At 40.8% G+C, this 21,781-nt stretch overlaps 1 protein-coding gene across 4 annotated transcripts in view; it reads left to right on the top strand.

Moving 5' to 3' along the window:
• Positions 1–20,901, top strand: part of FBLN5 (fibulin 5) — a 55,760-nt gene extending 34,859 nt beyond the window's left edge. For all 4 annotated transcript variants that reach the window (XM_005241917.3, XM_027793179.2, XM_055807473.1 and 1 more), the window contains 7 exons: positions 7,079–7,201; positions 9,916–10,032; positions 10,988–11,107; positions 13,909–14,031; positions 14,573–14,699; positions 17,575–17,770; positions 19,771–20,901. In XM_005241917.3, the coding sequence (XP_005241974.1) occupies positions 7,079–7,201; positions 9,916–10,032; positions 10,988–11,107; positions 13,909–14,031; positions 14,573–14,699; positions 17,575–17,770; positions 19,771–19,932 (968 nt within the window). In that variant the 3' untranslated portion in view covers positions 19,933–20,901. The remainder of the gene's footprint in view (positions 1–7,078; positions 7,202–9,915; positions 10,033–10,987; positions 11,108–13,908; positions 14,032–14,572; positions 14,700–17,574; positions 17,771–19,770) is intronic.
• Positions 20,902–21,781: the final 880 nt, after the last annotated feature.

The following is a 21,781-nucleotide window of genomic DNA, read 5'->3' as shown; positions in this document are numbered from 1 at the left end:
CTAATGACTCAACATCTTCTAACGTAAGAATATTATCAACATTTTCCAAGTTTTCCATATTTTTTCTGCAGTTGCTACCAACATTAGAGGTACAATATCTCTCACCAAAAATCATGTTTATTGATAAAAATAATTGATAAAATATTGATAAAAATGAAAGTTTGCACATGCATATATTTAAATCTTTGCAAAGAAGAAATCACTTGGAAGAACTTTAAAAATTCTTGTCCCTATTTTCCGTAGTTTCACTGGCCAAGATAGATCTCCTAATGGCCTAGGAAATGAAGAAAGATGTTAGCAAGCAGAACATCTCAGGTGTGATGGTTATGGATATAGAAAAAAATAACTAAATGTTGAATGATGTTAAATCGTTTGATTAAGACTTTTTAGACACCACTTTGACCATGTAATCTGTATTTTTTGTGATATAGGCCATAGAACCTTACCCAGCAATTCATGTTTCAAGCACACTGTTTTTTGCTACAGCATATTTCAAAGAAGAAACACTGTTCAGGTATAAGCCCTAAAGTAAGGGAACAGCTACTATGTGCTTTATTATGTTTTTCAATTCATTAATGTACAGTACTACTAAAGTTTCTGCCTTGTTTTTGTTTTGAATTTGTCTTCTAAACACTGAAGCCCATCCCATTCTTTTTTGCTAGCTTTAGTGACCATCTCCAGCTAAAATCTTTGTTTCCAGGGAGATGCTTATACATCACAGGCCTTGAACCTTTTCATAAATAGATTATTAAATGGAGCACTATCATACTCTGAGACAAATTTTCATGGCTTGGAATTACTCTTTGGAGGTTTTCTGATCTCTGTAATATCGCTTTTTGAAATGTCGACACCAAAATCTATTTCAGTAGTTATTTTACTAATGCAATATGTAGTGGTACAGTTTCCTGTGTCTACTCCGTGTTCTCATGTTTATGCTTGTCCTTCAGCAACACTGTGTCAGCAAAGGTTCATGTTCAAGTGATTATCTTTAATGACCCCAGAGTTATTTTCATGACTAGTGTTTTTTACTCTTGATATACGACCTTGCATTTGTCTGTCTTGAAATGCACTTTCAAATGTGCCCACCATACCTAGTAAATTACATTTATATAAGAATTCTATTCGCTTTTTAGTTATCAATTCTACCAGCTTGTGATCCTCTGCATTTTATCCCAAATGTGGAAAATGATGGACCAAAACCAGATCCTCAGGATCCTGTAGACACTCACAGCATGGTTCCACGTTTATGATTCCCTCTTGAGATTTCTGGTCTCCTAGTTTTAGCCCCTTTCATTTGAGCAATATTTAATATGTCTGGTCTTAATTCAACGAATTATTGTTTTTCTTTTTATGCTGTGATTTCTTGCAATGTTATTGACACAAATGAGAGTGGCCTCAGTCCTGCATTCTTTGTGGACATGAGTCAGTATAAAAGATTACTACATCTTCTGATAAGAATTAGCCTCCCTGGTGCAATGTGGTGTTGTGCTGCAGTTTGGCATGTAGGTTTTCTTTCTGACTATATTAATATGCTGCCCCATTTTTTTGTATGCATGACTTTTTAATTATTTCCATTTTTTTAGATTTGTCATTGTTCTATGATGTGGCTAAATTCTGAAGAATCCATGAAGATTACTGCTAGCTTTTATAGATTATAAAACACAAAGCCAGTAATTTGCATGCTAAACACAATTAGTTCATTTATTTATTTTGACATTGTAAAAGATATCTATCCAGTCACCAGGCATCCTGCCATCCATTAAGAATACAATCTGTACCAATAAAAACAAAGCATCAGCACATCACATCCCACAAAAGGCAACCAGTGAGCCAGAAATATAAAAAAACACTTTCTCCACCCTTCCAATCCCCAAATGAAACCCTGTTGCCCCAGCCACCTCACCTCTGTCAAAATGTCAAGCAAACAGAACATCACACCCCAGGGTTGCTAGACCAAACTGCCACAGGCATAAATTTTTGGGGTAGACACACTGAGCTAAGAGAGAGGGATGTGGTTCATTTTGAAGTATTCAAGCTCAGGCTCTTGCAGCAAGGGCTTCCTGAGAAACGTACACGGAGATGCTGCCTACCTATTCTCTCATACAGCCAGTAAACCAAAGATCTTTAAACTCATGGCTTCAAGCCATGAAGCTGTGTGTTCATTCTAGGTGGCATTTCTTAGGAGGCAGAGAGCCGTGGTCTGGATGGGCCATGTGGTTGCTCTCAGTATTCAGCTGGGGAGTAACAAAATGAATTGTTCCCACTTCAGGTCAAATTTTAATTTCAGTCTGGACTGCTGCCTGAAATTCTGCCCTTGGAACTAGCTGTGGGAGCAGTAATATGAACACAACTGGAAGGACGGATGAGAGAATATAGATGGCTGCTAAATTGATAGCACACAGCAGCATAATCAAGAGCTGAGACATCCGGGGCCATCGTTAGCCAAGCACTCCTTGGCAAGAGTTTTGAGCAGGGATCCATCCCGCTCTGCTTTGGTTCTCTAGTGTGTTTTTAAGTGCTGAACAGCTGCTGTCTTAGAATCACGAATGTCTAAAGAGGCACCCAGAGTCACTAGTCACTTGGGAAAATTCAGGCTTATTCAAAATTATTAGGTATGATGATCTTTAACATCCTCTTGTTTTCATATGTAATTTCACAGCAACAGTGCCAGTCTGGTCTGTAAGGGCAAGAAGAGGTGTGGTAGCTAGATAACACTTCCAGTTTGCCACTGACTGTGTCAATAGTTCCCTCTCTTTCAGTAGCTAGTGGAAACTTTGAGGTTCAACGCACCATTACAGTAGAACAGTAACATCGTGAGCAGCACAAAGTTTAGCTGAAAGAGCCTTTGATGCCTCTGAGGTCTCCTAGTAGAACATAATGCTTTCAAAATGATGGTTAATCTTTTCCTTTAGATCTCATTAGCCAATGTAGAGGCTGCACAAAATTTCTGCAAAAGTCACATCTTTACGCGTTCATATAATAGGGGCAGCTTGTATTGGGCTATATGAAGGACTGCAAGTCAGAAATGTCTGTGACCTGTTCATACTTCTCTCTTGTTGAGTGGTTGCAGGCTAGTCCTTTAATTCCTTAGTCTTGAATTTCCTTATTAAAATCCAGGGACACTGATATTTATCACCCAGTGGGGACACTGCAGGATTTTGTAGTACAGTTTGATTTGTATTAGGATTGAAGGCTTCAACTAAAAATGGAATAATCGTGAACTGGCTCTGCATATAAAAGGACAGGCCCTGCCCTGAATAGTTTTAGATGCTAAACAGTGGGTGAGGCTGAACTATGACAGGGATTTTGTTATCCCTATAGACGATGAAGAGCAAGGATGAGTTCCCCCTGGGTAAATTCTCAGCGCATGACTTACAGAGTGGTCACCGCTGCCATGGTTCCTTGTACTGCATGGTGACTACTGGGTACCTTAGACTGTTTTCACTGAGGACAGATCTAATTTACATTTACTTCCTAGTTCACCTCATGGTAATTCTTGTTATAGCCACATACTCAGTAATCTAGCCAAAATCACTGAAGAGGTATTCAATAACACTAGCTATTGGTAAAACCTAGACTTGCTCTTGGGATGCAGGTAATGTTTTCTAAGGATCTTGGTGATGAAAAATACTAAAATAGGTTCAGTGTAATGAAAACCATCCTTGGATATCAGTGATGGGTGACATCATCTGATGCTTTCATGGTACTGATGCCAAAATCATCAGATATGACAATCTGTTAACATCTCGAATAGGGGCCAGTGGGGTTTCTGGGGTTTCTTGCTAGCTTGCTTCACTTTAGTAACTCATCTACTCTCAGCTAATTAGACTTTACTCTGGGGCTTAGACAATTCATTATGGTATTTCCTTCCATGGTGAAGACTGCAACACAAGTTATGCTGCGTTAGAGGAACTCTTCCAGGCTCCAGAAGACTGCATTTAAGGGACTTCTTAGCCACATGTGCTATCCTTGGATTGAGTAGTCCTTACAATTTTTTGTTCTTTGAATTTGTCTTACCTACTTTGAACCTACAAAACTATTGACAACCTAGTATCACATACATTTAGCATCACAGTTTTACTCATTAACCCAAGGGCAAAGGTGGTATGAATGAGCTTTGAGGTGGTATTCCCAGGGCATGAACACACCTAAGATTTATGTCTGTATGGGACAGACGTAAGCTGTGCAACAAGAATAAGAAATTGTTTACACATTATTGACTAGTTGTCAGGTTGTTTCCACTTGAAATTTTCCACTCAACCAAAAATGCCCTGGGAGTGTTTTAATACGGTTTCTTTGCTGGCACTTAAGTCTAGTGAATCTATTATAGGCAATCTCTTGAAGTTTTATGGCTAGTTTTCTCCGCAGTGGAAATAATTTTGGGGTTCTTTTTTTTCCTTTTGGTGTCAAATGTCTGGTTTTTACTTTATCAGCCACACCAGTTCTCGCTGTATGCCGCACTTGTGTAAGTGGGCTGGGCAAGGCACCCTCTGTCTCCCAGCCCTGATGTTCTTCAAGAGGATACCTAATGGTTAGCCAGTTGTTGCACCGACATTTTTTTCAGTGCACAAATTATCAGCTTTCACTTAGTCAGCCCATGTAATGTAAACAACTGTTGGCAAACAGGCTGGGATTATACTACCTGTTTGAACTGAGAAGGCTGCTTGCCAAAACTCATTGATTTGATTGCATTGGCTGGGTCTGTTAGAGTTTAATGGCACATCACGGTGAGGGGCAATCTTAGAGAAAGCCAGAGACACTTAATATAGAACTGGGTGTTGTGTTCAGGGCCACGCAGAAAGATTTGATGCCACCAGTAAAGCTGTATATACCTGTTGGCTGCATGAAACTTCATCAATGAAGTCAGTGAGGTATTTTTCAGTGTAAAATGTGGGGAGTCAAGGTGTTCTGCATAGACAGCTTCAGGCTGATCAAGTTTTCTGTGGAGCAGAAACTCCACAGGTAGCCTCCACTGTAAAAAATGTTGTGTTTGAATGGAAATATTTCTCCAATACCGCCACAGAAGGTGAAGACTGGGAGTAAGCATAGAAATCTGTTTGGCAGATAGCAAAGAAAAGAGGATCAATGTCTTACTTTTCTGAAGCGATTGTACTGCTGCTTATGCAACTGCTACAAAGATGACTCAGGAATAAAACCGATCCTGTAGCCACCTCTTGCTTTTAGTAAAGGATGCATGTTGTACCCCTGAAAGAAAGATACACCACAGAAGAGTGGAGGACCTATAGTCTTCAAAGAGCATCGCTACTATACGTGGTGGTAAGACCCAGACCTTCATTTTGGCTCCACTGTGCTTCACTTATTAATATTACTGGAAGCAGAAAGCATGGAAAATTAAAATCTTTTAAAGCTTGGGGCAGGTTAAAAACAGCAGAATTGGCCAGATCCCAGGGTCCCACTCCTAAAACAATAAGCAAACATGACAAATAGAAAGCTTTTTCATTTAGAAAAAACATTAACATAATTCTTATTAAATCTATGGTTAGATAAAATCTGTGTTCAAATACGACCAATTATGTCTGATATGCTGTATGAAGGGAGGATCTAGAATTTTTAGCCCAAACACAGAAGCAATAGCTGAACTGAACAGCATATCTATCTACTTATATAGTCTAGACTTGTTATCTTACCCCTTTCCCACTTCCCCAGCGTTTTGCCAACCTTCATCTGGCCAATAAATACATGGGAACTGAATTCCAACAGAGCTAATTACCTTTAATTGTGCCGCTTTTGTTATCTTACCAGCTTTGACTCACCATAAATTGCTCTGGTTACAGATGTTGGCAAGATAAGAACTCCAGACTCTCTCCATATATATAACATGTATATATTGATTTATATGTCCAAACATATCAGATATGCTGCTGTGGTAGATTGGGTCAGTTATTTCGTGACTGCTGGGATTTTACAGGTGACTGGCTGTGCTAGTTGCCTCGGGGGCAGATACTGAGATGCAATTCCTGCCCTCTGCTGCCTGCACCACACCAGTGCCTGAGATACTTTTGAGTCATGACCTAACAAAGTCTGGGTTAATAAGAATCAGGGGGGATCAAGAGAGTAGCATTGCATAGATTACATAGTACTTCAGCAAAATCCAGCGCACAGTGTGCTGGAATAAAAAACAGAAATAGTTTAGATATCAATAAATAAAACATAGAAATCTGAGTTGGCTGAAAAAATGACACAATTTATCTTTTGCTATTTCCATTTCTGACATCTAGAGGAAAACCCAGTGCCAGAAACATCAGGGAAGAGACTGAGCAAGGAGGGATTCAAATTGAACTTCTGACTCTGAAAGGCATTTTTAATCAGTTGGGTTCCAGGGTCCTGGCTTATATAAATGTAGGAATGCTATTCACCTCTTTTGCAAAAATAAAAAAATTAAAAATAAAAAAAAGCCCATAATAAAAACACCCTAAAGGGTTGTAATAAAAACCCAAATACATTAAAAACAACAGAGATGGTTAAAAAAAATGAAAAGAATTTTATTGTCAGGAAATTGATTCCAGGGAAATACACATTTTTCTTGTCAGGTAAAGGTTGGTTTTGGTTGAACCTTCTGTCAGAAAAATTACAGTGAGATAATCTGTGTTGGTGGGGGTAGGAAGTAATTTTTTTTTATATGTCTGAGTCGTCTTTGTACATCTCTCAAACTCCCGTTCACCTTTTATTCTGCAGTGGGGCTATATAGCCCTTTCAGCAGCCTTTCCCTAGGGCTGAACACTGCCCTGTGGCATGGAAATCCCAGTTCAGTGACAAAGCAAAATGTAGAAGTAACCAAAAGCTTGAGGTAATGTGATCTCTTTCTTGAGGAGCTCTGAGAAACACTAGGTCATCTGCAAAAGGGAGAGGTATGATGAGAACCCTCAGTTCTCACTGCCCTCAGATGTTTATTATTATGAATTTCATTTCAGGTTATGGTCATTCTCTCTAGTCCACTGCACTTCAGTTCCTCACATGGAGCGAGTGTACACATTGTGAGTGCAAGTCCCTGTACAGTGTGAACAATCTTTTGTCGTTGCCATTTCTAATGCTTTCTTGCTATATTTCTGTGTTGCAGATGTGGATGAATGCGCTTCAGATTCTCACCAGTGTAACCCCACCCAGATCTGCATAAATACGGAAGGGGGGTATACCTGTTCCTGCACTGAAGGCTACTGGCTGTTAGAAGGCCAGTGTTTAGGTAAAAACCTCGTGCAATATGGTATTGTAGCATCTGTGTTTGTGTACCTGTAAACAGTTGAAATTATGTCACTGACCATCTTTGTCAAGGACACGGTTAAACCTTCGGCCATGTGGAAACCGCCTTTCATCTTTGTTAAGTGCCAATGGTATGCTTGGCAGAGAGACTCCCTTGAACAAAAATGTAGATGTAAATGCCACATGACTAGCGTCCATGTAACACATGGTATTTTCATGTTCCCATTCTGAAGGATTCCCTTTCATATACGAGTGATCATAAGGATGTACACAAAAAGATTTATTCCCACACAGACCTGTCCTTTCCACACTATGACAATGGGGACCTGAAGGGACCAGAACTTGATACCAAGAAAGAGGCCAGTAAGTCCCTAGATTCAACGAACCCTTTTGCTTCAGGGTGAGAAAAAAATTACCTCTGAACTGGGTGCTGTTTCAGTAGCTTCCAAGCAGTTTTATTTCAGTTTTACTATTTTCCTTGCAGCAATGTCCTATTCATCCTTTCGGCTCAGCCCAGTTGAAAAAAGCATCCCTCAACAAACAGCACAGGAAAACCTTCCAGCTCTCCCCTCCTCCAGCCCATTCCCCTCAGTTGAATTGCCCATGGGATGATGAAGTAGATGTTAATTTTAGATACACAGATAGGACTTAGGAGATAGGATACAACTTTTTGTTTAAAGTTTTCTCATTATTATTTTTTTCCCCTCGGCTCAGTCTGTTTGCCTGCCAGCTCTGCAGAGCTGGACTGTTCTGACACAACACCTCGGCTGGAAGGAGAATGGGCTTTCCCTGCCCATTCATCCCTGGAGCTTCTTCAGTTATTTTCCAGCTTTCTCCTCCCAGATACCAATTCCAGTGAAGGACTGACTCACGGCTGCTTTCCTAACTACTGTGAACAGCTGCTGTGCAACTCACCTGGCAGGGACAGAGCTGAGCCTCATCCAAGCTGGGGTCTATGCAGCCATAGCTGCTTTGGGGAGTCACTGTCTTGTTGTTCCCCTGGGATATAGTCTCCAAGCCCCTTGCTCCTTAATCACTGATAATTCCTCTTCTCTGGGAAAAAAGAGATTGTGCTGCGGGTTGGACAGGAGTACTTGACAGGATGGAGATGAGGGAGGGCAGGAAGGGGATTCTGCTCTGAATCACCTGTTTTGTTACCCATTTACTTCTCCCAGTTACAGCCCGAACGAAAGGGTTGTGTGCAGCATTCAGGATTTGGACATGGATCTGAAGTACTTTACTGCTTGATGGATATACCAGAGAACCGAAATGGTTGCATTGCTGAATTGATTTGAGTATCTGCTTATGCTATATAAATAGGCAATAACATCCCAGTGTGGCCCACTTTAAGTAATCATGGGGTGGATTGTTACAAGGCAATGCAAAGAGCTAAAAGCAAATTATATTGGGAGTTGTTATATTTTTCCCGAAGTGTCAAAAAAGTCTCAATTTTCCATACTTTCTGCTGGCCTTGGAGAAGTGATTTTTGCTGGCATAAAGCAGTAAAAGACCATTTACTGTAATCAGTGGGTTGGGTTGGGTTTTAGAGACAGGCTTTTTTGGTGCACTGTTAGTAAACCACACTTGCAAAAAGCTACACTTCTATCATCTGTTGCAATTATCCCACTAAAGTTTATACAGGAGGAGCCAGTAGAGCAGTATCCACACGACCCACCCACAAGAAGCAGCCCTGCAAAAGCCACAGCATATATTTTAAAGTAATGTATTGTTTCAGTGAAATGAGGTATTCATTTACTTAAAACCTATGTCATTTTTGCAGGATTTGGGCCAAGCCTACTGCTGGTGTACATACCATAGCTGGCCCTGGCCTTTAGGTTATCTTGCTATCTGACTGGAAATAACGCACTTGGTTTTCTACTGCACAAACTTAACTTCAAAGCTTTGAGAGTAGCCATTTTAAAAATCTCCATAAATCAAAAGCCAGTTGATACCAAAGGAAATGTAAAGCCTCAGAAATTCTCCAACTCTTTCATTCCAGTTCTTAGTCCAGGGGCAAAATTCTAGCACTTACCATCATATGTATCTTAGAGCATTTTCTTTGTAACAGTCAGTTGCATGTATTGCTAATGCTGCAATTCAGCCCAAACCATTCTTTTGGCATTACATTTATTGTTTACATATTTTAGAGTCTATAACTTGTCCGTCAAAAATTGATCTAAAAAGTCAATGTAACTATTCAGAAAAAAGTCTTTAAAGAATATCCTCTCTAAAAGATGTATTTAGTAGCAAATACTTAATGCTTTTCTAGTGAGTAGCTTCGGTATATGTGGAGGCAAAAAAGGTTTCTATCTTGATTCTGACAAAACTTTGCCACAACATTGGCTGTGCTTGTGCTGACAGACTGTGCCAGGTGTCAGGTGTGCTTCAAGGTAGCTGCTTAAAGGGACTGACTCTGGGCTTCCTGACGACATCACATTACACTGAAAATTACAGCAATGACAGTCAGTTCATAGGAGGTACTGATAGATGTCAGTTGTGGATAAAAATGCATTACTACATTCTTCATGGTAAAGGTGTATTTTATCTATAACTCTGGGCCTGAACACCTGAAAGTTTGGCTGTTATATCCATAACCACTATGCTGTGTTATTGGTACCATTTACTTAGTGTGTTTGCTGCTTTGCATCATCATGTGAAAATGCAGACCACTCTACTTTTCATCTTTCCCATCTATAGATATAGATGAATGTCGCTACGGCTACTGCCAGCAGCTGTGTGCCAATGTGCCTGGTTCCTACTCCTGTACGTGCAACCCAGGCTTTACCCTTAATGATGATGGAAGATCATGCCAAGGTACTGTGTGCGGTAAACCACGACTGAAATCTTTGGTCCCAACCCAGCAACACCCTTAAAACTTGCTTAGTTTTTAGAATACAAGTAACCTTCTCAACATTGCTTTTGAAAATGTTCGTATCTGGTTTGTCAACCTGAGATATTTTTGTAGTTTCACAGTATCTCAGAGGGGTACAGGTGCAACATCACCGATGTATCAGAAGAAATATGCACACAGGCCCAAGACCCCTAAAATACAGAGTTGCTCAATTCACTGAAATAACCAAGAGTTTAGGCACCGAATTTACTTTCAAAATCTGAGGCTGCGTGACCCACCTGAGACTGGAAAACTCTGTCAGATCAGTAAATTAGATCTGACTGTCCCAAATTCCAGACTAGAATCCTGAGCATTAGACCACCTTTTGCTGTGATGCGCTACTTCAATCAGAGCCAGCACAACCTCTTGTAAAGCCTCTCCTTAGCTAAACAGGGAGCATCTTTACACATGCTGAAGGAAAGTCAGTGCTAATGATGGCCAGAAGCTGCTATTGTCCTAAAAGGAAAAAAAATTAAAATTGGTTTTGTCTTAGCCCTAGGTAACCATGAGGACCATTCCTCATTGCATTATCGTCCTCAAGAAAACCCTGCTGCATTTTGTCTCAGGTCTGTTCAATGGTTTTTAAATTGCAGGATAAAGACAGAAGCATTTGTAATAAATATTTCATCCCCATCTTCTGTGTTATTTTTTTGATTGAAGACATTCCCAAAATGCTTTGTTTCCACACATGTTGTGTTTCCAACATGCTATTTCCAGGCACCAGCCTGAATCCAAATAAACGATACTGACTTGGTTATATGTTTTCAGAACAATTCATTCTGACTGTACAGCTAATCTCTTTGAATTGCTTTACTGTAGTGAATTGAAAATAGGGTTTGGGGAGAAGCCACTGATGCATTGGTTCTTGGTTTCCCATAGATGTGAACGAATGTACAAGCGAAAACCCTTGCACTCAGACCTGCGTCAATACCTACGGCTCTTTTCTCTGCCGCTGTGAACCTGGCTATGAACTGGAAGCTGATGGAGTTAACTGCAGTGGTAACTGTCTTTAATTATTTATTGTTTCAGTTTCTTTAATTCTATTAAGTTTTCTTTTTCCAATGTATTGTTTTGTACATGCTTTTTAAAAAGTTTTTTGCCTTGGTACATGGTTAGCAGCAGGATAGCAACTCATATGACCTTCCAGTTAAAGCACATAGCAAATAACCAGAAAAGCACAATGGAGGAGGGCTGCCATCTTTAAATATGGTTTTAAAGAAATAAGCTAATTATTACAAAGCTCCAAGATAACAGCAAAACGTTAGAAAATGCTTTGTAATGCTGAACAGGAAGCTTTATTAGAGCAAGTAAAGTAGGGATAGTCCTAGAACATTCTTCCACGATTAAAGAAATACTTTGTCTGTTGAATGCATATATTCCTCTTGCTCTTATTACTGCACACTTCTGCCTGAAACCTTCCTCAGTTTCCCCTGTATGGCTCTGGCTACACTTCAGAAACAGTATGGTTTCTTAGTACAGATACTGCTAATCTGTTCAGCACATAGCAGAAGAAACTGTGCTTATGTCACTATACTTTTTCCTCTCTTGTTTTTGTTTTTATTTTATTGCTTTATTTTAATTGAAGGCAAAACTTATTTCTGTGCTTAATGTTCCCACAGCCTGATAAAATTAGAGAATCCAGCCAATATTTCTTGGAAGGAAAAATGCACTGGAAAATACTTGTTTTTTAATTTACAGTAAACAGATGTAATATGCTGTTTCTGAGGGGGAAGATGTTATATGCAGTATGTGTATAGATTAGTGTTTCCAAAGCTGTTTTTCCCTGCAAAGCTCCTTGTTATAAGGGAAGGAACAAAGACTCAAATCTCTAAAGGGTCTTTCACTTTTAACATTTTGAGCTGCAACACCTGCCTTAAGTTTTCTGCTTTCTGATGGAGTTTCTGCTTCTAAGTTAGACTCCTGCACCCTTCTATGCGCTCCTGAGCTAGCTTGAGGCCCGAACCAGTTAAGTTCAATGCAATGCCATATAAACATTGCCAGGACAAAATGGTGATAGAAGAGGTGGTACTTGAGCCTTATTCATGTCTGAGAGTTAAGCCAGCAAAAGGGACTTTCCACCACCCAGTTTTAGAGCAGAAAACCTTTTCTTGAGAATTCTGTGCAAGAAAATGCTTGTCAAAGCTGATCAGATTTCTCTGGATGAGCTTCTTTCACTTCACAAGTGATCACTGGACATCACTGAGGCTTGCAAGGGGGAATGGCTGCTTAGGAGGACACTCCTATGAGACACCCAGGACTCAGATGTACTTCAACAGCCCATGGTCTAGCAGCCGGCTTACCTTGAAGATGGGAGGCATCCCTATCCCAATTCCAGGAGAGAGGCAGAGATTTCAACCTGCCTTTCCCAACATAGGCATTATTTTTTAATCACAGAGATCTTGCATATGCATTAGGTGTGCTGTGAAATACCTACCATTTGGTCCTCTGCAGGTAGTCAGCAGAATGCCAGAAGTGTTCAGGAACAGCAAAGGTGTGTGTGTCCTGTGTGGGGTGAGCAGCAGAAATGTAGGACCCTCCGGGCTTTAAGTCCCTCCAGCACCTGACAGCAGCTGAGCACAGGTTATATGAATCTGATGTGCTGGAGGTCTGGGCTAGGACACCTAGAGGCTGTGGGTGATATCTCAGTCCCTTTATGGAGTCAGGCCCCAGTCCGTGTTTTACCAGGAAGGTGTTTTTTTCAGCGAACTTGCTAGGGGAAGTCACACAGTAACAGGACTGTGTAGGTGTAGGGTTCCTTTCATCTCCTTTTTGATAATGTGGTTGCAGCCATAAAGCCACTTGGACATATTTGGACTTCAAATACTTTCCAATCCATCTGCACAAAACATCAGAAGTAGATAAATGGACTAAGCCCAATTTAGAAGAAAGGGAAATTCAGTCTGAAGAGTAAAAGTGATTTGCCTGGGAGAGTCAACATGTCAGAGCTGGGAATAAGAACTTGGGAGTTCCTGGCTGGGGCTCTGGCCTTTGTTTCTTTCTTCCCCAGAAAGGGGAAATAAGGAAATGATTAACTGCAGCCTCCCTCAGTCTAGCGCCTTTGCATGTGTTTTCCCCTCAGTCAGCGATGCCTCCTTGTGCAGCTCTGAAGTTCGTCTTTCTCGCTCGAGCACAGATCTGCAGAATACAATGACTGTTCAATTCATGAGTGCAAGGGGAAAAGAGCACAGTTTCTGTTTTCAATCAGAGATTTGACAGACTGCTTAGCTTCCTGGGTATCTGGGAGATGGCTGGGCCTTCCAGTAGGTCTGACACAAGCTGGGATGAGCTCTGTAGTCTTGCTGGAATGCCTTGGAAGTAACTGGTTAGAGGCTAAGAAACATAAAATAGCCAGGGCTGGCTGCAGGAGTTCTGCTGGGACTCATGTGGCCCTGGGAACGGGAAGTTTGCTCTCCAGAAAAAAAGAAAAAAAAGGAACCAACACCACCCTGGCAAGTCTCTCCTTTCAAATTACAGTTGCAGCTTTGTTGTTGGAGTAGCTCTATCTCTGATGTAAAACAGAACTGAAAACAGCCAACTAGTGACAGGTATTCAAAAAGAAAAATAAATAAATAAAAGTCACACGTTGTGTTCAGCAGCAGCTTTGGTTTCCCTAGGAGAAAAATGTTTAACCAACAGCTTGTTGTATAGCATTTTGCCAGGTTTCTGCAGAGCTCTAGGGAGCTGGGGGGTGTCAGCCTCCAGCTGGGGTGATGGGCACATAGCCTGGATGGCCACCTGCCTGTGGGACTGCTCTTTTGACTGTAAAGCCAAAGACACTAAACTTTGTTTTACCACTGCAGACATGGACGAATGCAGCTTCTCAGAGTTCCTCTGCCAGCACGAATGTGTGAATGCGCCTGGTTCTTACTACTGTATCTGTCCTTCAGGCTATAACTTGCTTGACGATAGCAGAAGCTGCCAAGGTAAGAACATTCTTGCACTGATTAAAACCTGAGGGGACCAGAAAATAGGTCCTGTGTCTGGAAAGAGGTTTTCAGTTGAGATGCTTGGTGTTGGCATTGCACAGTGAAATACTCATAGGGGCCAATTATGGAATTCTGGTAAGAATGTCATCACGTGAATAATCCCACTGAGGTGAATTGGTATGTTGATATGAAAATAAGACTTTACTCACTAGGAAACACTACACAGGAAAGCCCTCAGGTGCTCTCCTCTCTGCTGCACATCTCTTCAGTTTTCCCATTCTCTAAGGTCAGAGAGCTTGAGCAGCCAATGTCTTTTCTATTTTTGCAGCACTTAGCAGATGGGAGCACTCCAATAAGCAGAAATTAACAGAGTAAAAATTGATCTTAAAAGAGGGACCAGTTATCAAAAAGCCACTTCTCATGGTGCAAGACTGTTATGAATTTTGGGGCAATTCCTTAAGATGGAAACCAGTTTGCAAGGGTGATACCTTACACATATTTCCCTGCTTTAGCCTTTCTCTTGTTTCTTGTGTTTTAGATATCAACGAATGTGAAACCAGAAACTTCACCTGCACTTCACAGCAAACGTGTTTCAATATCCCAGGAGAATACAAATGTTTAGACCCAGTAAGATGCGAGGATCCTTATATCCAGATTAATGAGAAGTAAGTAACCTACCCAGGGCCATAAAAGTGAATTGTATCTGTGTGAAGCGTATCTAGAGTGAACCAAATACGCTGCATTTTTACGATGCAGCCGTGGACTGTGTCTAGAGAGCTATACATACATGCTGTTGCTACATTTATCATTGGTAAGCTTTATGAAATAATAAATTGCAATTCCTTACCAGGTCATCAGGTGGGATATGATATAATGTGGTATGATATGATGATATGATACTCAGATGTGTGGGAAGTTAGACTGGAAAAACACTTTTATCAGTGAGTAAAGAAAACAGCAAAGTTTGTAATGTAATAAGAGACATTTACTTACATTACTAACTGAGTTTCATGTATGCTCAAATGCAGCCTGTTTATTAGTATAAGTATTTCCTGTAAATATTAATTAGCTTGTGTCTTTAAAGTACTTTAAAATATTAGATGACAGTTATAGCAGGATACAAGTAGTTTCCTACTGCTTAAAGGTTAAAAGAGCTGAAAAATCCACAGACTGATTTGCCTTGTCCAGAAAGTGGATATGTCTGGATAGGGCTGTTGGCACTGTTACTGTCTAAATTTGGAATTACGTGAGAAAGCAAAAAAAAATAAATCCCACATTTGTAAAATTGCCTGATTCTTTTACATTTTTGTAGGTATTTGCCTAGGGCTCAAGATATTTCATCTCCAGACAGATCTATATATATTGCAGCCCAATGGTATTTCATTCATAGTGTTTGCACTAAACCCAATTACTTGGGATTGCTTGGTAGCCTAATGTATTTTATAGAAAGGCAAGAGATGAAGAATCAGCTTCTTTCCATTATAATTTATTCATATCTTTACAATCCTTTTGGAATTAGGGCAGCTGAGGAGTGAACACATTCTGTTCTTCCAGTTCTGGGTTTACCTACCTTCAGAGGTAGCAGTCTTAAACTGGAATTTGAATATCTGAAGCCTCTGCATCTAAATTCCCCAGAGCCCAACTACAGAGTCCTTGCAGATCAGCTTGCGCCAGAACTCTTGATCTCTGTGTTTGGTGGCTTTGGCTTTGGCAGTCTAGATGTGACTGCATTCAATTTGTGGCATATGTCTAGAAGTGGTCAATATAAAAGCCAAGTGAATTCCTTGCAATTGTGTTTTCTGTGGAAGGAATTGGGTGTTTGCAATGCCAGGAGCCTTTTTATGGGGGGCATGCCAGATGAACTGTCTGAAATTGGTGTCAGTAGTGGAGATTATAGAAAAAACTGGCAAAAAGACCCAAGTCTTTTCCAGTAAATGCCCCAACATGGCTTTTCTAAAGGGACATCCTGCCTCACAACTTTATTAGAGTTCTCCGAAGAAATGAGCAGCATGTGGCTAGGGCACATGGGCTGAAGCGGTCTGTTTGGGTATCCAAAGGCTTCTGAAAAGAACCTCAAATAAGGTTATTATGGAAATTAAGCAGCCTTAAGTAAGAGAGAAGTCCCTGGTACAGAGGAATAAAAGGTTGAAAGATAAAAAAGAAATATAGTATTGAATTGTCAGCTTTCACAGTGAAGGTCTGCAGAGGTATGAGCTGGACCTACTTTGTCCAATGTATTTGTAAGCAATGTGGGAAAAAGGAAAAAACATGAGATGGACAAAGTCTGCAACAGTGTCTGAAGACAGTAGAGAAAAGGGTGGGTAGAAAAGAATGGCAGAAGGAGCTTCAATGAGTGTGCAATAAAAATGACAGGTGAAACTCAGTGTAGTGGAATGTAAGGTAAAAAGACAATCCCAAAATCACAATTAAATAAAGAGCACTGATCTGATCATAATCCGTCCAAACTGAGATTTGAGGGTTGTTATGGATAGTTCCATGATCTGCAGTACTCACTAGGGCTCAGAAAAGCAATCTGAATTTGAGGTGTTAATAGGTAGAGAATATCATTAGAGCACACACCATATCTTCAGTGCTGTGCAGTTCCTTCACCTCCTCTCAAAAGACATATAACTGGACAAAGGTTCAAAAAGAGCAATGAGGATGGTCAAAACTATGGAACAGCTGTCTTGTGAAAAACAATTAAGTTAGGACTCTTCAGCCATTAACAGGGTCAAATATGAAACCCTGAGCTGCAGAGGTTGACTGGCCTCTCTCCTTTCATTGGAATGCTGGGAGCATCAAAGTCAGCAAGGGGCAGTGCAGAGAGAGGTGAAGGGGGCTGCGGAACTCCCGGCTGCAGGGGACTGTGGATGCCAAACATTCATGTAGGTGTAAGGGGAAGCTGGACATGGATAAGAAATGCATTAAGGCATTTATGTGATGAATACACAGAAGACATCTTTGTTTCAAGAGTTTCCCGAGTCATACCACTGGGGGCTGTTGATGGAAGTTTCATCCACTGGGCTTGCTATCCTGCTCTTCCTTAGGGTTCTGCATCTGATGCTAGAGCTTTGGTTTGGTCCAGGATGTCTCAGTGTATGTTTTCATGTAGTATATAAAAGGCTGTTAAACAAAGAATACAACATTTATGTGCATCAGCAGTGAAATTTAACATTAATTTGGGGACAGTTCAGTTTAAATTGCTACCAGAACAAACATGTACTGGTTATTCTACACCTGCAGAGCTGCTTTAAAGGAAGTACAGGTTTTCAAGGGATCTAAGGAGACAAAGGATGCCAAGACATTTTGGCTTAGAAGACAAGAAAAAGAAGGCAGGGATATAGGTAGGCCAGAATATCAATATAGAGAATACTAAAAGGGAGAAAATTCATTAAAAGTTTCATTACAAGTTTTATTGAGTCTTTTAGCTAGTAGACAACATTGTTTGTTTGTTTATTTATGCAGCTGTATTTGCATATAAAGAATCAGATATTACAGCAATTTGTAACCCCTGATGACAATCCTATCTCTGACAATTAGCCGCTGCATGTGTCCAGCTGAAAATGCCGGTTGCAGAGATCAGCCATTCACCATCTTGTACAGAGTGATGGATATGGTGTCCGGGCGGTCTGTGCCCTCTGACATATTTCAGATGCAAGCAACAACTCGCTACCCTGGAGCGTACTACATCTTCCAAATCAAATCAGGGAATGAGGGCAGGGAATTCTACATGCGGGTAAGTCTGGTGCTCACTGAGAGAAAACACAGAGTATCTTCTCATTAGCTGAATATTCTTCTGGTAGCAGAACTCAGGTTTTTATTACTATCATTTAAACCTTCAGTATAAGGCATTTTGACATGTAGACATGCAGAGCAGTGTGCTGATCTGCAGGGGCTGCTGGCTTTTTCAGGAAGGTAACCTACCCAAAGCAAACATGCTTGTTTTATGACACTTAAGGTTCAGGCAAGTCCAGGGCTGTTCCCATGTCTAAGAATAGCCCAGGTCTCCCACACTTTTTTTATTTGATGGGCAATCAGTAATTGTCACTAAAAGAGTCAACGTTTCTTGTTTGTTTTATTAAGGCCTTCCTTGGAAATTGAAAAACCTGAAAACCAAAAAAATTAGTAAAAACCCCCAACCCTTTATCCCAAGAAATTACTTTCTGGGTTCTTTGCTTTCATTTATTATGTATTTTTTTCACTGAGAACACACATTTTATGCAGACGCTGTTAGAGGAAACACAACTACTGTTTTTTTAATCTGAATTTTCCTCAGAAGACATCTCTGTTCCCCAATCTTTGCTGCATCTCTGACATGCAGGGGTAATGGGAAGTCTCTGCACAGAATGAGGCACAGCTACCAGGGATGGTGACATTCACAAGGCTGATTTTTAGGCCTAGGCAAAACCTGACTTTGATATTCGCACTGAGTGATGTTCAGCGGCTATTGACGGTTCCCATACCTCACAGAAACTGGTAGTGTGATAGACTCCAGTACACATTTCTCACAAAAGCCTCAGATTCTCACTGTAAAAAAAGGAAAATGTTTCAAAATCCTGAAGTGAGAAGTGGTCCCAGAATGATCATTTACATCTCACAAGAGCTTTCCTGTTGCAAAGTCATTACTGATCCCACTGACCTTTCCTTATCATCTGGATCAATACACCAGATGCTAAGGCTCCAGCAACCAGCATTGCTCAAATCTGCTAGTTTTGTTTTATTTATTTATCACACACCCATTCATTTGTCACCTAAAATGACCTAAAATGCTTGCACAAGCTGTCTGTTCCCCTCTGCCAGCAGCAGCACCCATCCCACTGCAGGCTGGCAGCTAGCTGGTGGTGCCTACTCAGTACTTTGGGAAGAACGAGAGCAGCAGCAAGAAGGCAAGGCAAGGCCAGGCAAGCAAGGGGCACTGGGGAGAAGCAGGATCCCAGGATGCAGCTCCCCGGGGGCTGAGGCACTAGGGCCTAGGGCCCAGCCAGGGCAGCCCGCCCAGCTCCTCCTTCCAGCTTGGTCAGGCTTCTCTGATCGGAGATAACACAAATGCTTGGTTTCGTGGTAAAACACGTCCTGGTTTGTGTACGTAAGTTTCTGCTGGAAAACAAATTACGCTTGTTTTTAACGTCAGAAGCTCTGATTTTTAAATTCTCATAATCTACTGTTCTGGCCAGATACTTCAAAGGTCTGCTTCCACTTACTAAAACACAGATTTTCTGAAGTGCCTTTGCATATTCAAAGGTCTCTTCAGAGGTTAAGGTTCTGTGACGTTAACTTATGCAATTAGACAACAAACCCTGATCCTGTTCACATAGGAACATCTGTTCTCCAGGCTCTGCTAACATAACCCCTTCTTGGTGTTCACTGCTTCAGAGTAAGTGTCCCTCATCAAACAAAATAAATCTCACACCAAAAAAAAAGTGTCACTACTTGTTTATACCCTAAATCCATGTTTTCATCTTTTTCCCTTTGGACAATAGCAAATTTCTATGTTCAATAGCTCTTTTTGTGTGCAGGGCTTGCAAAGGCTTTGCAAACTGTAGAAGGTGATAGTTCATACAAAACATGGAAATGGAGTCCAATGCTGAAATGAAGCTCTCTCTCCCCTGAATTGCAGTGGTTTGAAACAATGCAACAGTAAACAGTTACTTCAGCTGCTTGCAGACCATAGTGAGACAATAGTTTTCAAGAGCTGTTTTTTAAAATCTCACCTGCTTTCTCTTGCTTTGTGCACAGCAAACAGGACCCATCAGTGCTACTCTGGTAATGACCCGCCCCGTGAAGGGGCCCCGTACCATTCAGTTGGACTTGGAAATGATCACTGTTAACACCGTCATCAACTTCAGAGGAAGCTCTGTCATCCGGCTGAGGATATACGTGTCACAGTACTCCTTCTAAACCTTGAGTTTGTGTCCTGGAAACATTAAAATAAAAGAGGCAGTTCCTCCTCTGCAGAACTCTCTCCTCAGAAGCCAGTACGTATAGCAGCTCCAAACCAAATCAGTATTTCCACAGACCCGGTGACCTATGCCTGTCTGAGGAGGGAGGCCTCTTCATGCACAGCCCCTACCAGGATGCAGACATCTGAAGATACATTGTCAGCAGATCCCATATGATTCTTTCTGTGGTCATATATTTTAAGGACTCTTCTTTCCATTGTAAACGCTTCTAGGGTATGAGTCTATGTTTGAAAGACTGTGAACCTTTGTAGCCCCAAGGCTGCTTAGCAAAAAGCACCAAAGAAACTGAGGAAAAAGCTGGCTTTTGCAATCTTGCCTTTTTTTTTTTTCTTTTTTTTTTTTTCATTATAAATGGAAAGCAGACAAGCAAGCAGACACAGAAACAAAAAGCCAACTATTGAAACAAGGGATCTCAGAAGTGCTAATTTACATTCCCAATTATCTCTGGAATTATCAGTCAGGCACTTTGCCTCAATTCACCCTGCATTTGTCTTAATTTCACCAGTTTTTTCTTTGATTCTATTTTATAGTTAAAATTCATTGTAAATTCATTCCAAAATACATGTTGTACTATGTAATCTTCTACTTTCTAGCAAAGTGTCACATGTTTGGGTTCCTTCCTGTATTAAATCTTTCTATATAACAGAGTTCATAGAAATCTATCACTGGATGGTATGTTTTACAATATTTAGGATGTTATGATTATTTACACCCAGGCTGTTTGACACAGGTCTCCACTGCCAGAATAGTGTCCAGGGACTTCAGAGCAGATAAGAACCAGAACTCTATTTTTCCCTGTTTTCCTGAGTGTGATAGTTGCAAACAGTTTGCAATGGTTATAAGGTAGTGATACTAACTCTGTAGTTAAGGCTACAATAAATCTCCTGTTCAAGGACCACTCAGCTCAGACCCGTCCGAATTCCTTAGAAAAAAATGAATCGTCCTGTTCACGTGCAGTCTCTCTCCTACATTCCTAACACTGGGGAAAATACGCTGAAAGGGACTTGGACCAGTCTTCTCATTCATGCCTCTGCCATAAAGCAGACCCCACTACACCAGTACCCAGACCTCAAACAATGGGATCCCACCGTTTCCACAGGCAATGTCTTCTCAGGTATAGCTACTGTAACCAACAGAAAGTTTCTCCTAAACTGAATCTCCACTGTTGTAGTTTAAATCCATTGCTTTTTAGCCTACTTCCAGTAGAAATAAAAGAACAGTTTATCTTCCCCTTTGCAGCAGTCTTTAACATGTCTGAAGACTGTTGTCATGTCTCCCCTCAGACTGTTCCTCTCTAGTCTAAACAAACCCAATTCTTTTGGTCTTTCCTCATACATCACATTTTCTGGACCTTTGATCATTCTTGTTGCTCTCATCTGGATTCTCTCCAATTGGTTCACATCTTTTTTAAAGTGCAGTGCCCAAAACTGTGAAAAATATTCCAGCTGAGGCCTCACAGTGCTAAGCTAAATCTATATATATGTTTAGGAGTTTGGGGGAAAAAAAAAAAAAGTATAGTTTGCAGGTATAATGCTTACCTTATTGAAGCCACTGGCAGTTTGGCCTTTTATTTCAGTAGGGATGAGGGTTCTTATGCCTTGTTCTTAAATTTCTCTGAAGCAAGCTCTTTTGCTTCTTCCCTCTGCTGTATTGGCTTATTTGCTCCCCAGCATCGCTAGGGCAGGAAAGATAAACTTTGCTTCACCTTTCTGAGGACTGGAAGTGCTTAATGCTACTTGGAAAAAGGAGTTTATGAAGATTGTAATGTGAGCAGGCTGGAGCAGAGT

This window comes from Falco peregrinus, chromosome 1 (genome assembly GCF_023634155.1).
Source record: "Falco peregrinus isolate bFalPer1 chromosome 1, bFalPer1.pri, whole genome shotgun sequence".
NCBI classification, from domain to species: domain Eukaryota; kingdom Metazoa; phylum Chordata; class Aves; order Falconiformes; family Falconidae; genus Falco; species Falco peregrinus.
The sequence above is the reverse complement of the archived record's forward strand: the minus strand, read 5'-3'. Positions and strand labels throughout refer to the sequence as shown.